General features: G+C 39.4%; 1 protein-coding gene across 1 annotated transcript in view; it reads right to left on the minus strand.

Moving 5' to 3' along the window:
- utrn (utrophin) overlaps window positions 1–21,142 on the minus strand; it is a 326,192-nt gene that overhangs the window by 23,660 nt on the left and 281,390 nt on the right. Inside the window, exons 71-73 of the mRNA XM_074685643.1 lie at window positions 19,086–19,124; window positions 18,626–18,691; window positions 15,216–15,281 (exon numbers count right to left, since the gene is read on the minus strand). Coding sequence (XP_074541744.1) covers window positions 15,216–15,281; window positions 18,626–18,691; window positions 19,086–19,124 — 171 coding nt within the window. The remainder of the gene's footprint in view (window positions 1–15,215; window positions 15,282–18,625; window positions 18,692–19,085; window positions 19,125–21,142) is intronic.

Genomic DNA, 21,142 nt, shown 5'->3' on the forward strand with positions numbered 1-21,142 from the left:
CCCTAAAATTTTCTACAGGAAGTCAAGCTTTCAAACAAATGTCTGTGTGAAAGGCAGATGCCAATCTGCTTCAAAATGTCAAATATTGGGGCGCCAACAATCGGTCTATCCCTAGCCTGTAAGCTCGGCAGTAGTCACTACAGGTGGTTGGGTTGAGTCTAAGTAAACCTGAAATCTGCAAAAAGTGAAACTATTTTATTTCTAACTCCATTTTTAGTTTAGCCAGTCTGTGATTGTATCAAGTGCTGCCAAGACCATCAGCTGTTTCCTAATGTTACCATCTTGTGACATCAGAAGCTAAAAACCAGCTTCAAAAACAACAACCTGGCTGGTGTTGATTTACCTCCATCCTGAATCCCTCAGGTAAATTCAGTCTGCAGCAGAAAAGCAGCAGGCTCTCTCAGTTATTCACCCTGGAAGCTAAGTCTGTAGCCACAAGTCGCCAAAAACTGCTAAGGTTGCCCCTATTTGAGTTTTCTGATCTCCATTTACCTGAGTTCGTGTAAAATAACTTGCTCCAAAGGCACAGAACAATGCATTCGACCTCTGCTGGGCTGGAAACTGTGCCGCGCTTCGAGCCACACCTCCACCACTAGTAATATCCTGCCAGGTACTCTTGGCAGCCATTAAAATACACAGTGACTCACCGTTAACTGGGTTCACACTCTCTTATCAGGGCCAGGCCATAACTGAGAGCATAATCCTCGGCTATAATAAGCCAGTTAATCAAATAGGCTCTGGAGAGCGGGCTGGCAAACTGAATGTCTCAGACACCCTTGAATCTCACCGTAGGAGACATGAATGAGTTTCCGGAAAGCCCTCTGAACGCTATTATCACCACATGCACCACAAAGAGAGGTTATCATTAGGAAGTTTTCTCTTTCTCAGAAATGACAGGAATTAGCATTTTAAAGGCGAGGAGCGAGGCGCAGAATGAGGCTTTCACCTCCTGGAGGAGCACCGTGTGAAGGCTGTATCACTGAGCAGCCACAGCTCCAGGTGTGATGTAGAGACCTCACAGTCACAGTGTCAGGTCTAAACTTTCATATACTAAGCAAAAAGAATGAGGCTGATAACGACCAAGAGCTAATTTTGTATGTTCTGAGCATTTCTGTTCTCCACATGAAAGAATACATTAGACCAGAGGTTTTCAAAGTGTGATGCAGGCCTCCTCTAGGGGGCGCAAGAGATGGCAAAGGTACCCAGAATCCTTCCTTGAGCAAAAGTAAAATACCCATGTAAAAAAACAACTTGAGTAAAAAGTAAAGGCTCTGAGATGTACTCTAAAGTACTGCTAAGAGTAAAAGTATTTCGAAGGATAAGTGAGTTTTGGAGCAGGATTAGCTTCTTAATCAAGCTTTTTTAAAGCACTTTTTCTTAATAACACATCAGACGACCAACAAGCCTTTAGGGAAATACAAGGAGTAGAAAGAACTGGTATTGATGTTGGAGATGTAACTGAGTAAATAGGGACGGGTACATTTCACATTTGAAACGATAGGGTACTGATGCCCAGTACCTGTTAATAGGTACCGGTACTCAACAGTTTCAATTTTCGGTACTTTTTTTGGCTTTATGTGGTAAAAAAATATCAATTTGTTTAATAAAAAAAAAATATTTTTTCAATCTAACATATTTTTTCTTCAATATATAACCTTGTAATGCTGTGTTCATGTCCAGCATGGAAAATCTCCTACTCTTCCACTCCCTCACAGTCACAAGGATGTGTTTAGGTACCTAAACATGGTACCTTTTGATTTTAAGTAATTCGATACCTGATACTTTTGACAGAATTCTGTCGGGACCTTTAAAAGTACCCAATTCGGTACCCATTCCTATGAGTAAAAGTAAAGAGACATCAGAGAAATGAAAACTTCTAAAAGTACAAAGTACCTGGTTTGGAGATTTTTTTCCCTGATTCTCTGTCCTCTATACAGAGTGCCAATTATAAAGTTGCACACACTACAAATAACAACATTTCTCCTCATTTAGCTCTAAGACATCACTTTTTCTGCAGATTTATAGAAATATTTGTGAAATATATTTGTCAAATATTATAAATAAATGTTGAATACTATTTTAAAAAGTTGAATGTTATTTACAAATATTGTAAATGAATGTTCTAATTCTTAATATTTAGCTATGTTTCTTAACATTTAGTTTCATTCTAAATATTTAGCTTTGACTAAATAATTATCAGATCTTAAGATTTATAAATCTTAAAAAAAGATTTCTAAATATTGAGTCAAGATTTATAAATCCCGAGCAGAGATTTCAAGATATTTTGGTTAAATTTCTATATATGAAGTCAAGATATCTAAATATTTAGCTACAGTTTCTAAATACCAAAATAAAAGTTGGAGGAAGCAATTTTGAGAAAGTCCAGCTCTATTTCTTCGATGTCGGCCACAGGATCTTTAACAGCGTCATCACAGCACTTGGTACGGTTATTTTCTAACGGCTGATTTAGCCGACTGTGTTTGTCTTTCTCAAAATCCGCTTGGATGGATCGCTTCCTCAAACTTTTATTTCGGTACTTCCTGTGGGGGAGAGTGTGAATTTGCATGTTGGCTAAATATTCAGACATCGTACCTCAAGATTTAGGAATCTTGATTAAATATTTATAAATCTTTGCTAAAAATTTAGTCTTAGCTAAATATTTAGAATCAGGACATTCATTTATAAAATTCATAACTTTTATAGATAATATTCAACATTTCAATACGATATTTGACAAAACTATTTCACAAATATTTCTCTTAATCTGCAGAAAAAGTGATGTTTTAGAGCTAGTTGTGGAGAACTGTTGTTGTTTGCAGTGTGTGCAACTTTACAATCGGCGCCCCCTACTCTTCCTCTCAGGTAGGGCATGCCCACACATTTACACGTATGTAAACATATGAACCCAACGTCATTTTAACGTCAGTAAAGGGGTCTCAGACTTTGACCCTCTGTATTTTTGCGCTGTGATAATGACGGATATTTAAAGTTTTCTCAGACCAGATGCTCCAAAGTCACAGTGAGGAGTTTGTTGACTGTGATTTGTGTTTGACAATCTCCTTAACAAGACTTCTATAGATGCTGAAAGCAGCTCTGTTTATGATTCATCTGTCATTGAACGGTGTTTTAATTACTGCATTGTGACTCAACTTTTAATCTTTGCTGTCATCTCATTTTGTTTTCATGTTTGAAGTTGAAGTAGTTATTAAAACAAACACACATGCATCTGATTTTTACCCTTTTCCACTAAATGTGGGAGACTGCACCAGGACTGAATGTTTAAAATAAATACTGAGATGTTTTATGGTTGAAACTCAGAGTGAATAATTCATTTATTATCTTCCTAATTTGGTATCTTGTCTAAGCACTTGCTGTCTTCCTCTTAAACAAAGTTTCTCCTCACGTTGTATAAGTGTAACACAGCAAACACTTCCCCAGTCTTTCTGAACACACTGGAAAACACAATTTTCCCCGCGCCGTGTGGATATGCTGCAGAAAAACAACCCTGACACTCTGAAGAAAGCCTCAGCTCCTGAAGAGACACTTGAAAATTGGTGGCGGTGTGGTCCTCTGGGGTTCAGGACAAAGGTGCTGCACAGACTCAGAGTCCAATTAGGCAGAGAGACACAGCCACAGGAAGCAGGACTTTCAGGATGGAGGGTTTACCCAGAGGACACCAGGACGCAGGATGATTCGGTGTGGAAACGAGGACTGTGGGGAGGAAAGGAGGCGCAGAGAAAGGACTGAGGCTCAGGCTTTGTGGTTTTGTGGATGAGGAGGAAGGAGCATAAAGACGGGATGATAGAGGAAGGGAGCATCAGAATCAGATGGGTATAATGGTGCTGAATGGCGGAGCTATTAACGGCGGCGCTTTGTGAATATGAGTGTGGTGCTTGGCGAGGGTAGGCGAGGACACAGCTGAGCGGACTTTAACAGCCTGCTCTGCTCCAACAACAATGGCCTCCAGCCTTATGCTAAGCTAATATATCACAGAGCAGCAGCTCCTCTTGAGCTGAGCAGGGTTATCAGCTGCTCGGCTTATCTCAGACATGACAACAAAAGTGAAACAACGAGACAAGACGTGGTCATTTTCAGGCGCTCAGATCAGATTAAGAGGCTTCTCCTCGTATTTCTCAGGCAAAGTTTTTCTCTGCTTTCACATCAGGTGTCACTTTTAAAACAGAGGAAAATGATAAAAGGAAAAGTTGGTTAGATTTTCTTTATTTTTCAGCCCCACGCTCAGACCAGAGTTGACTCTGACAGCAAGTTCTGATTTAGTCTGAGTCTTTACAATAAAACAGCATTTAGCTTAGTTTTCTGAAAGTTTTTAGTCTTAGTCTAGTTTTGGTCAACTAAATACCAAAAGAGTTTTAGGTCGTGTTCACACCAAAAGGTCCGTTTTCTTATCCGAACTCAAAGCGTGGATGATACATTGTTGCAATTTCTCAACTGGTCCGGTTCGCGTTCACAAAGGCAAAACTCAAACGGTCCAAATATTGTCACGTGTCAGCAAATGCTGTTCTGTGATTGCTTATACAGTTCAGGCGGGTAGACAACAAAACACTGAGAGAGTCCTCCTCATCAACCGAGGAGCTGCGGCTATCCATCTCTGTATCGACCGAAGACGTGCTCTCCTGGTTCGGTGACACACTGGTGCATGCCGCGCTCTTGGCTCCCTCCTCGTACGACTCCACAATATCAACAGGGCTCACCACGGGTCTTGTATTCAGGATCTTATCGAGGTCGTCGAACCACACAAATTTGTCTTTTACATCTGAAGAGCTGCCACTTTTCTGCAAGGCGTCTCGTACTTTGATATATTGTTGACGTAGTTTCTTAACTTTCACTCGACACTGTTCAACTGTTCGGGTGAACCCGTTCTCTTTCATTTTTTCGCTGAATATTTTGAATACCTCGGTGTTCTTGTGAACCTTCTCCAATAATTGTGAAATATTTTCCTCGCTCCATATATCCAAAAGGCACCTCACTTCTTCGTAACTCCACGTTTGTCCCCTTCCAGACATTTTGTTAGCCGTACTTTGCTAACTTTACCGCTGATCAAAACAGGATATGACGTGTAAAACGGTGCGCTTCCTGTGATTGGTGCGTCTGGGGTTCACACCAGAAGTAAACCGCTCCAGGGTTCACTTGGTAGTGGTCCGAGACCACCCCTACCAAGCGGACTCGAGAGCGGCTGACTGGTCCGCACCCGAGTTCGAGACCAGCGTTCACATCAATCAAAACGAACCGTACTAAGGGGGTAAACGCTCCAGGGTTCGGTTCAAGTGAACTAAGCAAGGCTGGTGTGAACGAGACCTTAGTCTTGGTCTAGTCTCAAGTTTTTTAGTCTTGGTCTCGTTTTAGTCGAGTAAATACCACATGAGTTTTTGTCTAAGTTTAGTCTCAGGCTATTCACTCTCAGTCCAGTTTCAGTTGACTTAATAATATTAGAGTTTAACGCTTAGTCTAGTCTCAAGTCTTAAGTCTCAGTCTCGTTTTAGTCGACTAAATGCCGTAAGAGTTTTAGTCTCGGTTGAGTCTTAAGTTATTTTGTGTTAGTCTCCTTTGAGTAGACTAAATCCAAAAGAACTTTAAAATTTTTGTCAAGCTTTAGGCAATTTAGTCTTGGTCTAGTTCAGTCATCTTAATCCCATAAGGGTTTAAGCCCTAGTCTAGTCTCTGGCTTTTCAGTCTTAGTCTAATTTTAGTCAAGTAAATACCTTGAGTTTTAGTCTTAGTCTAGTCTCATGTTATTCAGTCTCAGTCTAGTTTCAGTTGAGTGAATTTTATTAGAGTTTTAGTCCTAGTCTAGTCTCAATTCTAAAGTCTTAGTCTAGTTTTATTCAACTCAATGATATAAGAGTTTTAATCTGAGTCTCGCCTCAAGTCTTTTTCTCTTAGTCTAGTTAAGTCAACTAAATACAATATGAGTTTAAGTCTAAGTTGAGTCTTAAGTTTTTTAGCCTTAGTCTAGTTTTAGTTGACTAACTCCAAAAATAATTTTAACATTAGTTTAGTCCCAGGTGTTTTAGTCTTGGTCTAGTTTAGTCATCTAAATCAGATTAAGGGTTATGCCTTAGTTTGGTCTCAGGCTTATCAGTCTCAGTGTAGTCTCAAGTTTTTTGAGTCTTAGTCTAGTTTTAGTCGAGTAAATACAATATGAGTTTGAGTCTTAGTCTAGTTACAGTCGACCTTATGATATAAAGGTTAAAGTCTTAGTCCAGTCTCAAGTCTTTAAGTCTTAGTCTTGTTTTTCTTTTAGTCTAGTTTCAGCTGACTAAATCCGATAAAAGATTTAGTCTTGGTCTAGTCTCAACTTTTTCAGTCTTAGTCTTGTTTTAGTCGAGTACATACCATTGGCGTTTTGGTTTCAGTCTAGTTTCAGTCAACTAAATGATATTTGAGTTTTAATCCGAGTCCAGTCTCAAGTCTTTTCCTTTTACTCTAGTTTAGCTGACCATACCATTAGAGTTTTAGTCTTAGTTTAGTCTTAAGTCTTTCAGTCTTAGTCAAGTCTTTTCGGACTAAACATAATAAGAGTTTTAATCCTAGTCTAGTCTTAAGTTTATTTAGCCTCACCATGATATTTTTAGTCTTAGTCTCGTCTTAAGTCTTAAGTCTTAGCCGGGGGACATTGTTATCAGCTTCTGTGGTACATTTCAACCCAGAGCCACTGCGGCCAGCGTCCCTCCCAAACATTTTCATCTCGTCTTTATTCGTTGACGAACGCGTCTGTTTTATTTTGTCACAGTCTTCGTCATCATGTCTGACTTTTTATTGAGTTTTTATCAAGTTTTCCTCCGTGGAGAAGGTTTGTTGAGGAATATTGTTTGTTATTGTCTTCGTTAAGGAAATGAACACTGGTTCAGACCTGATACAGAACATACAACTGTGATACTTCTGAAATCATTTCCTAAATTACTCGATTAGACCAGTTCGCTTTAGCTCTTTCATTACTTTGGACTATGTCTTTGAGGTAAACGTCTTTTTTTTTAACATCGATGGAAATTTTTCTAATGTCTTCTTGTTGGATTTCTTTAAAAACAGAAGTTAGCGTCACATTTCCAATCTGACTGCTTTCCAATTAGGCGATGTTGACAAGTATTGGCCTGTGGTGTTCCCCAAGGATCCGTCCTTGAGCCGTTTCTTTTTACATTATGAGAGCATTCAAAAAAGGATGGATAAAAGAGGAAAGAGGCTGTAAGTCTTTGATTTCTCTCCTCAGGTAAAATGTTTAAAAACCACTTTTCTTATCCAAACCTGGAGTCTGATCACATCCAAAGCCGCAACTTTACCGACTAAAGCTCTGATTTTATTGTTTACTCCTGTGTGTGGTTTTCATTCTGAAGGTTGTCCAGACCCAAAGGTAAAAACACGATTAGACTCCGACTGTAAATGATGAAAGGAGGCGCAGAGAGTACAGGGAAAGATGAAAGGAGGCGCAGAAAGAGGAAGGTTGCAGAAATTAAAGACGGAGGGACGGGAATAAAGGGCAGATATCAAAAGAAAAAAGGGACGCCACTGAGGGAAAGACTGGAAAACAAGAGATAAGCTAACAAAAAGTGGCGTCCTGAGGCGGCGGTGGCTGTTGTGCTTTGGCTGAAGGTCAGAAGAAAAACAGGCGATATACAGGTTTCTAATTATGTCTCCCTTTAAGATTAAAGCACACACACATTTCATCTGCAGGGCGCTCACACACACACACACACAGCCATATTATTGATATCACCACACAGCTGGCGGCGAGCACATATCAGCGCGCGCTGGCTTTGAACGATCACAGAAAGGAGCCAAAAGCCAAACATGCATGTAATTGGCAAATGCCACCATCCATGTCGCAGTATGCACGTTTTCACACGCCAAGCTCCTGCCAGGGAGGCGTCTTCTTCGACGAGCGTGAGCGTGCGTCCTGACAAACAGCCAAATAGTGTGATCCACAAAGAGGCCGCGGCGAAATCAGCTGTGGGCGGAGGAGAACGGATCAACCACTTTACAGCAGCGCGTTAAGAAGGAGGAGGAAGATTGCATGCTGGGAACTGTGAAAACACAATGCAGAGCTTTTCCCTTTGAGAGGAGAAACCGATGAGTGGACGGTTTGACTTCAGCGCCGTCTGTTTTTACAGAGACGTCCTCCTCTGACGGAGAGCTCGCCGAGCTGCAGGAAAACATGGCCGCCGGCTGATTCTGGCCTTTTCAAATTGGTGTTACTCCTTCAAAACTAATGTGAGTGACATTTTATTTCAGCAGATTAACATTTAGGTCAAAGCAATCAAATTTACGGCTAAAATGAAAGAAAAATGAGCCCTGCTTTCCAGGTCCATTAATCGTGTTGTATAATTATTTTCAGGGTGTTGTGCCGACTGAAACGCAGAAGTAACCGTTTCCATCAGAGAGACGTCAACTTTATTTAGCTGTTGGTCATATCTGAGAGGCAATTATATGAAGTTAATTGTCCTTGAACGTCGTATGAATTAGATGCAGTTCATTTTTCTTTCTGATTAGCCAGAAACTCGGACTGCAGAAAAATAAAGGATGATTCAGCTTTTATTTCAGAGTTTTCTTATTCATTTAGGTTTAATGACGACCACGTTTGGTTCTGCATTACAGAAATGGACAAGATCAAAAGAGGGGTGTACCACACAAACACGCTGCTAAGTTGTTTTTCATGTTAACGAGTAAAAGAACAGGAACTTATGCATCCTTTCAAACCAACCAATGAATAAAACGCTGAACCCAATTTTAATTTCAACTTGGCAAAAAGTGCACAAAAAGTTAACCATAAATCATAATCACCAGAAATACGCCTCCATATGGCACAACCCGAAAATAAAACAGGTAAACAGACAATACACTGGGACCAGTGGCGAAGACAAGGCATCAGAAGACGGCTACTGATTTATTTGAAGATGGTAAATTTATGACATATAATAGAACGAACAAGAAATTGAATTTATAGGGACATGGCCAGATTTTCTATTAAAGGGAAAAATGTTCTTATCAAGAAAAAAAACGTAGGGGATTACTTCAAGCTTTCATCAAAGTTTCAGAAAGCATCCAAATGAAAAATGATAAACCCTTGGATAAATGAAAGTGGATGTCAAAACCTTGGCAAAAAATGGGAAAAGATATTGGTTGTCCATTTGATGAGAAACATGGCAGAAAATTCTCTTTATACCCAAAATAGGATAGCTCAAAATTTCAGGACTTATTTCAAAAGTTAGTAAATTTTTTTATTTCTGATTAGAGCAAATTTTAAAAATTTCAAAATTGACAACTTTTTTTTTGATAATTGCATATTTTATAAATTTTGAAAATTCTTTCAATGACAATTTTTTGACTTTTTTTTCCAAGTTTAGAATAAAAACTCCTCATTTTTGCAATTTTTTGAAATTTTACAATTAGGAATTTTGACAACTAATTGAAATTTTATAATTTTTGCAAATCTATGACTTTACAAATTTTTCACATTTAGGGGAAAAAAATCCACATTTTTGAAGATGTTGCTAATTTTTGAACTTTTACAATGTTTTTAACTTTTGCAACTTATTGAATTTCACAATTTTTGCAAATGTATAACATTTATGACATTACAATTTTTTCACATTTAGCGTAAAATATCACATTTTTGAAGATTTTGCAAATTTTTGAAATTTTACATTTTTTTTTATTTTTGCAACTTATTCAAATTTCTTAAGTTTTTCAAATGTATGATATTACTGACATTACACATTTTTCACATTTTAAATAAAATTTCCAAATTTTTTGAAGATTTTGCAAATTTTTTAAATTTTACTTTTTTAATCTTTAGAACTTATTGAAATTTTACAAATTTTGTTAATTTATGAAATTTATGACATAACAATTTTTACTTTTTTTAATATTATAATATAATAAAATCCGGCCTCATGGTATGGGTTTAATCAAAGACAAGTTATGTTGGAAATGTAAAACAGAACCTGGTACTTACTCTTGCACTGTCCTATGGTTGCTTTGTTATGGAAGAGTGTTTTGAGATATGGATGGTGAGGATTTAGACTGCCAAGATGGGCCCAGCTGAGTCTCCATTGGGACAGAAGTTTGGTGCCACAGAAGAGTAAATCTCGATTTGTAATATTAAAATCTGTTTTTTACAACCTGAATCAGACTGATGTTAAGGTCAGGGAAGGAGACTCAAACCCCCAGAGTGGGACAGCCTCGGTAATTTTTGTAAACATGTGAAAAATACTGTCATGAATATGAAGGAACAAATGTAAAATGCAGACATCCTGACAACCTTCTTTTTTCTTTGTAATTATTCAGATAATTACCCATTCTGTTTGATCCTGTCATGGTTCATTATTTGTGTTGTTTGTTGTTTTTTTGTGGAGAAAAAAAGGAAAATTTCATAAAATGACTAATTATAAAAAATTTTGTGAGAACAAAGCTGTTTTGTCAGAGACGTTCACAGCTCTGCTCCTGCTTTTGTTTGTGTCTGTCATTGAAACTTTGTAACTTGGGGATGTTTCTCTTTCATCTCCTCACAAACACTGAAGCTGTTGTTGTTTCTCTTGTTGTTTTGAAGCGAAGCCGAATGCAAATCTCTCAACAATGACTCTGATGTAAAAGTGAGTGAAAGTAAAAGAAAACTATTATTCTGGTCTAAATGTGCCCGAGTGGGTGTTTTTTCCCTCTGCTGGTAAACCCATTAGCCTTCATCAGACCCTGGTCTTCCTCACCTCATTAAGGCTGCACACAGCTCTGTGCACAGCCTGTGTGTTGCTGCAGAGCTGGCAGAGATAATGGCGTCCTCTCTTAAATAAGCCGAGAACAAAGGAGGAAACAGCAACGCGGAGCGGGAATGATGTGTTTGTCCTGCATCGCCACAAACATCCACCTTCTCCAGCTCCGTGCTTCGTCTTTCTCCTCTTTGTCTTTCTGTTGATCCAAAAGTAAAACGAGCTTTGGGAGCGTTCAACCAAAGACCTTTGGTTTTTAAAACTCGGCGAGTTCAGATGAAGGTGAGGTGAGGGAGCTCTGGGCCTGGCGATGCACGCCGCTCAGCAGGGGAGGCAGAAACTCAGTGAAGAGGAGGTGAAGCTGGATGCTTCAGTTTATCTTCAGTCAGGATTCTCGCTGGTTTGAACCGTCCTCCCATGAGCCATTTCACAGCTCTGTGCTAATTTGTCTTTCCATCCATTTCTGAGCCGAATGGGCTTTTCCTGCTCTCTTGGAGCACTCAGAGATTCAGAAACACTGACTTTTTACAGTAATGTTCCTGCTGTTTGTGTTTTCAATATTTCATGACTTACACATCAACTTTACTGACTCTGAGAATGACTCAACTGAGAGCTGCTCCTTCAGACTGGCATCATTTTTCCTTACAGGAGCTTAAAGGCGTAAAGGCAGACAAGTCTCCTGTCCATCTAAAGATTCACTGTCCCTCTTAGTGCTATAACAGTTGATACCATGTATTATTTCCTCTGCTGAGTCACATGATCAGCCGCACGGAACTCCCAACCATTGTGACATTATCACGGAACTCTTAATTACAGTAACATCATCACAGCAGAGGGAGGATTCAAACTCACAAAAGTTTAGAAACAACTCGTCATACAGCCCAGAATGTTGACCAAATCTGTGTAAAAATATGATATTCAAGTAGGAAATTTTGTCAGAAATCCATTCATGTCATTTTTAAAGCTGTACGACTTTTACTTTTTTGTCTAGAGGCCCAAAGGCGGTAGCCTGCGCGAGGTGAAGGCTCAAAACCTATGTATTTAAATGCAGGGAGCTGAGAGGGCTTCACTGGGGTTCAGGGATTTTTAAGGCTCGCCATTTGAAAACCGGGTCCGAAACGTCAAAGTCACGCATATCATTTGTAGAGCAGGGTCTAGTCTGTCATGTGAGCGAATTTCAAGCAGATACCACTTATGATGTAGGAGGAGATAACTTTTGCAGAAAGGGTAAAAAATGCAGCTAAATCTTATTTTGAAAGGCAAATTGCCAGCTTCCTGTTGGAGAAAGGTCAGGGGTGTCACTGTATGATTTTTGCGCCTCAATGAGATGAACATTTTGGTGTATGTTTCATCTCTCTACCACATTCCTACTGGCCGCTAGGGCTGTTTAAGTGTGCCTAGGTGGCGCTAGAGAGCATATTATGGGATGTTGGGGTGCCATGTTTAGTAACATAACAAAAAATTTCCAATTTTTTTTGTGAGTTTTGAGCATGTTTAGCAGGTCTAATTAGAGCTCAAAGCGTGGACAGAATAATAAGAAAGAAACACGAAAAACAACAGCGCCCTCTTCCTTTGGGCGAGGGCCCTAGTAATCTTAATATCTTTTTTTGACTTTTGAAACATGTTTGTGAAAGGAAGTTGATTTTTGTGCTCATCAAAATATGAGAAAACAAACAAACAAATGTAGAATATATTTTCAGCCTCTCTGAATCAGGGACATTCACACACAGATGCTCTAATTTCCGTATCTTTGACGACAATCTGTGATCTCTGAAAGGCACACAACACCATCAGAAGTGTGTCTGTGTGTGTGTGTGTGTAAACTCAGGAGCCTTTTGAACCTCGAGAGCTCATTCCCCTGATTAGGATCTCAGTGGGACAAAAACCCCTTCAACGCGAACGTCGTTCAGAGGAAACCCACACGCCTGCACCGTGCAAACCCAGCTTTTCATCAGCTTCTTCTTTCTGTAATTTCTCCTTTTTTAAGTTTGCCCAGCTCTCGGCTCTGATCAAAGATCGCTGGTCGTTATCAGAGATCCAGAAACCATCAGTCTCACGTCTCATCGTTGGCGCTCTCATCTATTACGATCCATCCAAAGCCTCATCCTTCCTCTGTAACCCAACACATCCCATTGTCTCTTTCTGGCTCCGTATTTCTTCTGCTATCTCAAATCCATCCTCATTTCTCTCCCTATCACACACACTCACTCACACACACACACACACACACTCTGGATCTCTCTCCAGGATTGTGCAGAGACACCTTATTATTTCTCTGGCTGGTTTTGATTCACTGGAGGCAGAGCAGACACATTTCTGGCCTGTCCTGACAGGTAAACACTGGGGTGAAGAGTCTCTGAGCTCTAATGAAACCAAACCTCACCCAGCATAAACTGACCTTTGGATCTGCTCTTGTGGAGCAATTAACCGTCACTGCAGGTTAAAAACTGTCCAGGTATTTGGATTAATGTATTTAGGAGTAATGAGAAAAACACTGAGAAATGGTGTAGTAATATCAGCTTTTATATGATGTCAAACAGGACATTTCCTGTTGCGCTGTGTCAGCTAAAAAGTTGTCTTTACAAAGAAATGTGGAGTTCATTTGCTTCTAAACCAACCCAGGCCTCAGTAAGAGTCATATCTCCATGACAGTGGTCGCAAGTGCTCATGGGAAACAGAGTCTTTATCCCAGAAAAGCATTAGCTTATCCTGATAGTCCTCACAGCCTGTTTTAAACTACAGATCTGAGAGATGATGACGTCACAACACTCATCAACTGACCTCACTGCCTCTGACCTCTAACGTGTCTGCCATGATCGACCTCATTAAATTATTCAATCAGACTTAGCATTTGACTGTGAAAATCAATCATACAACTACACATTGACTAACTTCCTTATCATTCATTAACTTTTGCCTCCGTGCATACATACTTACTCATAATCATAGTTATTATTTTTTTTTTATAAATCATTAGTAATGTATGGAAGCCAAATTCTGCCAGTTTTTATCCCATTATAAGAGCTTTGGATCTCATAGTTATGACATTTTATCTCATAATTTTGATTTTTTTTGCATATTTATGACTGTTTATCTCATAGTAATGACTTATCATCTCATAATTGTGACTTCTTTCTCATAACTATGATTTTCATGTCATAATTTGGACTTTTTAATTCACAGTTATAACTTTTTGTCTCATAATTTTGACTTTTTTCTCATAATTGCATCTTTTTCATAGTTATGACTTCTTATCTCAAAGCTGATTTTGATCTCATAATTGTGACTTACTTTTTTCTCATGATTGTGACTTTGTTCTAGTAATTGTGACTTTTTATCTCATCATTATGATTTTTATCTCATAGCCAGGACTTTTTACCTCATTTTTTTAACTTGTTTTCTTATAATTTTGGCTTTTTCCTCATCGTCTAGACTTTTATCTCAAAGCTTTGACTTTTTTTCTTAATATTGTGTCTTTTAATCTTATAGTTATGACTTTTTATCTCATTATTATTACTTTTTTTCCTGAAATTTGCGACTTTTTATCTCATAGCTATGATTTCTATCTCATAGCTAGGACTTTTTACCTCATTATTTTGACTTGTTTTCTTATCATTTTGGCTTTTTTCTCATTATTTTGACTTTTTAATTCATAGCTATGTTTTTTCTTCTAATACTTGTGACTTTTTTCCCACAGTTTTGACGTTTTATCTCATACTTTAAAATGTTTTATTACTATTATTATAACTGGCAGAAACAGGCTTCCATAGTGATGCTTTTGTTAGTATTTTAATCCGGACAATCTGCTTCAATTTATTATTAATTTTATTTTACTGTATTATGGTCAAGTTAGCTTAGTGTATCGTACTGTGTTCTGTATTTCACTGCACTGCTCTTCACTTCTCACTTGTTGTATGCTGCAACTAAATAATTTACCTCATCTTAATCTAATGTAAAACAAACTTACTTGACGAAGACATGTTCCGTAATTTTTCTCATTTTCGATTTTAAAACCAGGATGACCCAAAGTGAAGCAACCTGGTTTCTGACTTAAAGTTTCTCATATATTTTTTACCTTTTCATGCAAATTTGCTACTTAATAATGTCATATATTCCTTTGCTTAATTCTTATAAATCTGTCACTTAAAATTTGGAGCGTTACTCCTCTCCTCTGACTTCATTTTTGTCTATTGTTGTTTTTAAAATTGCAGCGTACTATTTAACTGCTTCCCTTTTCTAACACCACGACGTTGAACCCTCTGCCTCCAACTCTGACATCAACACAGGTATGTGTGGAAGACAGTTTGGCTGGAGATGCAGCTGGAAATTAGCCGTGAAGGCTAACGCTGCCTCTTTGACTTTATAGTAAATTAAAGGGACTGTCCATGAAACAATAAACACAAAATAAAGTGTTGAGGTGAATTTCCTAACAAAGTGCATTCACTTGCTCTCACTTTCATAAAACCAGACATGATTAAGGAGTTTTAGCTGTGGACTCACATGCTCCCTGTGGCCGAGCTGCTGTCGGTGGGCAGCGAGCCGTTAGAGCGCTCCATCTGGGCCAACCTGAAAAAATAATAAAGAGATAATAAAAAACCTCATCAGTGACTGACAATTCAATTAAAACTGAAGCATTAAAACACTATCATCATCATCATCATCATCATCATCATTCAGAATGCAGAACACCAGCATCATCAGATGGGGTCTCATCACCACGGCGACGCACTGATTAAAAATTCAAAGAATAAAGTTTCCAGCTCGGCTTAATGAAAGATGACCCCGGTTATTACTCTGTGCACGCACCGACCACACGAGGTGCACGAGTCTTTGAGGAAACACTTGAATCTCCTCGTCCTGTATTCAGCCAGAGCCGCCGCGCTAATGAGGCAGCTTCCCCAGATCAAAGCCTGCATTTACTGAACCCTGTAACAGAGCGGCAGCAGGGCCGGCCTGCAGATTAGGAACATGATCCACGTACTTAACTTCAGGATGAAACCGAACCACGGCAGAATATTTATCACCCTGGGTTGTAAAGTTATGATTCCTGCGCTGGAGTCTCCTATCGTGTGCGTTTGACTCCATGCAAATCTGAAAGCGTCAGCGCGCGTATATCAGCAGAAATGGTTCTTCACAGACTGGTGTCTGCGCGGCTGCTGATAAAACAATGCAGCGGGAGCAGCGAGCAAAGGTTAATGGTGTGTGACCAATGGGAGGCCACAGGGCGCGCAGAGAGGGCTGCGTCTGAAGACCCCGTGAGATTAAAGCTGTGTGTGGAAGGACACACACGGCTCCTGTTTGACACCAGTAACCTTTCAGACACGTGCGAAGTCGAGATCAGAGAATCCAGACTTATCTGGACAGGTTTGGATGTCAGGCGGCGGCGGCGTTAGTTTGGGGATGTTGGTAATGATGTACTGCAGATCTCCTGCCGGGCACGTCTGTGTGCTGATGTACCCTGCAGGATCTCTGCGAGGAGTGGGTGTTGGAAAACAGCTATCAGGCGATGTGCCGCCGCTCTGATCATCGCAGCAGATCCCAAACCTCGCCACGCAGATAGAGGTGGGTGGCGGCGTGTTTCTGAGTTCACTCCCCGAGCAGACTTTGACAGTTGGTTGACATTTATTGAAAGCAAACACCACGACATAAAAAGCGTATGCACTCTGTTTTATGAATGTTGTTTGCATTTTCCTTGACATCAACAATAAACAGTAAGCAGCAGTCGACTGTGACACAGTAACACTTATTACGCCGCAGCAGCACATTCAGCTGAGACGAGTGTTTGTAAAACTTCCAGTGTTTTTCACTCGGTACAGTTTGTTTTAAAGTTTCAGGCTGACGTTTACACTAAACTTCTGTGAATAGGATTTTAACAAGTTCCAGGCTGTGACAGGAACAAATACATGATTTCTACAAGCAGAGCTAACGTAGCCTGTGTTTTCAGCCAGTAGCCTGTGTTTAAGCCTTTAGCTCTTGTTTTAGCCTTCAGCCTGTGTTTAAGCCTTTATGCCGTATATTGGCCTTAGCCGTTTTTAGAGCCTTTAGCTCATGTTTTAGCCCATAACCTGTGTGTTAGTGTTAACAGTTAGCCTTTAGCCTGTGTTTTAGCCTAAAGCTCATGATTGAATCGATAGCCTATGTTTATGCCTTAGGAGTGTGTGTTAGCTTTTAGCCCTTTTTTCAGCCTCTAGCCTGTGTTTTAGCCTTAAGCTTGTTTTTTCGGACTTTAGCCTGTGTTTTGGACTTAAGCCTGTGTTTTGGACTTTAGCCTGTGTTGTAGCCTTTAGCATGTGTTTTGGACTTTAGCCTGTGTTGTAGCCTTTAGCTTTTGTTTTAGCCTTCAGCCAATTTTTTAGCCTATAGCATGTGTGTTAGCCTACAGTTCATGTTCCAGCCTAAATCTTATGTTTCAGTGTTTAGCCTGTGTTATAGCCCTTTAACCTTTTTTTTCAGCCTTTAGCTTTTGTTTTAGCCAAAAGCTCATGTTTTTGCCCATAGCCTGCGTTTTAGCTTTCAACTCATGTTTCAGACTTTAGTCTGTGTTTTAGCCTTTAGCAAATGTTTTAACCTTTAGCTTGTGTTTTAGCCTTTAGCATGTGTTTTGGACTTTAGCCTGTGTTGTAGCCTATAGCTTTTGTTTTAGCCTTCAGCCAATTTTTTAGCCTGTAGCCTGTGTGTTAGCCTTCAGTTCATGCTCTAGCCTAAATCTTATGTTTAAGAGTTAAGCCTGTGTTTTAGCCCTTTAACCTTCTATTTTTAGCCTTTAGCTTTTGTTTTAGCCTTAAGCTTCTGTTTTTTGTGTATAGCCTACGTTTTAGCCTTTAGCTTGTGTGTTGGACTTTAGCCTGTGTTTTAGCCTTCAGCTCATGTTCTAGCCTAAATCCTATGCTTCAGCCTTTAGCCTGTGTTATAGCCCTCAGCCTTTAGTTTTTGTTTTAGCCTTTAGCTTGTGCTCTATCACTTTCTTTATAATTTTCTTTTGTTCTTCTGTGTTTTTTCTGAAGCCTAGCTCCAGTATCCACCATTACGACATAATTTATTACAGAAACTGTTTTCTTTTAAAAACAGGACTGATCTTGCTTCTCACAGCTAAACTTTGTCAGCTAGCATGTTTTTGTTGTGAGGATTTCCACGTTCTGAAAACTGTGGATTATGATCGGGTATAAAGCATCAGATTTTAATGCAGTTAAAGTGGTGTAACCAATGTGGATGTTTTTTTTTTTAAATGTTTCTAAAGAGGCCAACATGAGCGCAAGATTAAAACTTCCCCAACTTGTGATGTTAGTATCCTGGGAGCAGGAACGAAGTCTTCAAGCTGCAACACAGCAAATCTTCAAAGTCACGTTTCCATCTTAATAAAGATGCTTTTAAGAAACATGACGTTTTATCTGATTTCTGAGTCGCAGGCAGTTTTTGGAGACAGCTCCAGGCTAAAGCCAGTCATGGTAAAGTTTCTGAATTTACAGAAGTTGATGATCCGTCTTTTTCTGAGGTGGAAGATCAAAGATTTCAGCAGTTAATGGTGTTTCTGGAACAGTACTGCAGATACTTTGATGTCGTATCCTTACCTGGCCTGTTCAACGTGAACTTATACAGGATCACAGTCTGAGTAGCCTCTTTTATTTATATACATTAGAGTACAAAAATATATTAAAATTTGATCAGTTTCAACCATAAAGTGAATGTTTCTCCCTTCTCTTTCCTTCCTCTGGGAAAAATCAGAACGCAGAATAAGCTAGCTCTTTAAATAAAACAGCTAACGTCTTGGAAACCAGGTGTTTTATTCCATAATAAACCTTTTTTTTTTAAAATGTGCACTATCTAAATGCAGTTATCATTCTTTCTAACGTCCTCTGTGGCGCCTGGGATGGTAACGCTGATGAGGCGGCGGTGACGGTGATGATGCGTACCTGCTGGCATACTGCTCTATCCTGGAGTGGGTGTCATCATGAGAGAGCTGAGGTGACTGGGACAGCCTGGAAATGAATGAAGTAATGGAGACGAATGAGACCCAGCATGCTCACACAACCTCATTAACACACAAGGAGTCACACACACACACACACACACTGCACAACACCACCTAGAAAACACATCTGAGGATCCTACACAGAGAAAAAGAAGCGCGGGATGATCTACGGAGCGGTTGGATGGTTTTTGACAGCCGCTGCTGGGATGCTAGTCAGATGCTTTAGAGGGGAGGAAAATGAGGGAGGAGGAGGAGACAGAGGGTGATTTTTTCAGGCGCATGTTCAGCCAGCGGATCAGGCAGGCATGCAGCATGCAGGTGAGTGAGGAGGAGTAAAGGAGGTGTTGTTAGGAGGCATTCCAGTCTGGCGGGAAGGTGTTGGTGGCGCCGTAGATACTCACTCGTACTGCTCCGGACACATGCTGATGAGGGTGACGGGGCTGTAAGAGAACCGGAGGGAGGGCAGGAGGGAGGGAGGGAGGTACCACAAAACATTTCAGGGTCAAAACCACTCAGTGGGGAAAGAAAAAACACAACAGGTGAAGGAAGATGTGGAAGGAACAGACCAACATTTTGGGGAAGGCACGTTTAACAGTCACCAAAATATACACCACGTGTGTTTGTGATCATCCTCCGTGACGTCGTCTAAAAGCTGCTTCAAAGCTGATTTGTGGCGCAGAAAATGTGCAGATTTGAAGGGTCAGGGTGGGTAAGTCAACCTGGCAGCTCTCTGTACTCTAACTCTATGTGTGTGTGTGTGTGTGTGTGTGTGTGTGAAAGCTTCACAGGATATGGGTTGATTATGTCAGTTGACAGTTGCTGCTGTCACACACACTTCATTTAATTGGTTTTTACAAATCCTCCTGCATACTGAATGATATGGCCCAAATTTCTCTCCTTTTTCACTTATTCCATGAGGATTTACTGAAATAGCGCGCGAGCAAACACACATTTAGCGCCTCTTTTAGAGTTAATCTGCAAAACGTTATGAGATAAAAAGATTCATCTAGTCTACGGGGATTCAGAAAATAAAGCCACCAGCTGAGATGCATTCCTCTGTCTTCACACTGAGGCCATTTTCCTCTCATGTCATGCTAACATGGGGAAGCTTAAACACTGATAAGAAGTTTAAATCATCGCTGAGTTCCTAGCTGTTGGTTGAGCTCATGTTGAACATCATTTTTCTCCAACTAAAAGACCATTCACACACAGTGCTTTATAACTAATTAGCTCCTAATAATGTGAATCACATCTCTAGCAAGGGGCATAAGCTAACTTTAAATTAGCTACAATTGTGGTGGCTAACTCCATTGTACAGTATTATCTACATTACCCTTGCTAACATTACATCAGCTAACACTTCTTTCACTAAAAACAGAGGTGAACTCAATGGAGGCTAACAACAAGACATTTACCAACACTATATAAGCTAACTCATCATTAGCTACAATTTTGTTGGTCAATGCTTTGCAATTACATCACATTTTATTAGCTAAGATTTTGTTAGCTTACACTATTTCAGCTGACACAACACTTCTTTAGCATTACATATGCTAGGAGGTGAATTCTCAGCAAGCAACAAAGTGCAATTCTAACTAACAATGCATTGGCTAACACTACGTACACTAACATTTAATTAGCCTTAATTTTCCTGGCTAGCGCTACACAAGCTAGCACTATAGATTAAGATATTAGATTTGCAATCTGTTGTTATGTTACCTTACTTTATTTTTGGCTTACACTATTTCAGCTTACTTTACATTAGCCTAAATTATGTTGGCTAGCGTTATGCAAGCTAGCATTACATGAGCTAAGCTTTTTTTTTTTCAAATGTTTAGATGTAAGCTTGCTTTTATTTTAGCTTACACTATTTCAGCTAATTCTAAGTTAGCAATAATTTTGTTTGCTAGCACCACATAAGCTAGCATTATATTAGCCAAGATTTTTTTCAACAGCTGTTGCTTTACTTTTTGGCTTACACTATTTCAAGTGACTTTGAATTAGCTTTTATTTTATTGGCTAGCACTATGCAAGATTGCACTGTATTAGCTATTTTTTTTCCGAATGTTAAGTAAGCTTGCTTAATTACACTATTTCAGCTGACTTTAAATTAGCTGTTAAGTTGTTGGCTAGCACTATACCACTATGCCAGCTAGCTCTTATTTTCTAAGCTTTTATTTAAATTGTTGTTATGTTAGCTTGCTTTAATTTTGTCTTACACTATTCAAGCTAATTTTAAGTTAGCAATTATTTTGTTTGCTAGCACTACCCATGCTAGCATTATATAAGCCAATATTTTTTTCAACTGTTATGTAAGCTTGGGTTCTTTTTGGCTTAAAATATTTCAGCTAACTTTAAGTTAGCTATAATGCTGTTGAGTAGCACTTAGCAAGCTAACATTGTATTAGCGAAGATTTTTTTCATCACTTGTAATTTAAATGTGCTTTATTCTTTGGCT

This window comes from Halichoeres trimaculatus, unplaced genomic scaffold (genome assembly GCF_033239565.1).
Source record: "Halichoeres trimaculatus isolate MK-OKI-2021-1 unplaced genomic scaffold, fHalTri1.1 fHalTri1_scaffold_13, whole genome shotgun sequence".
Taxonomy (NCBI): domain Eukaryota; kingdom Metazoa; phylum Chordata; class Actinopteri; order Labriformes; family Labridae; genus Halichoeres; species Halichoeres trimaculatus.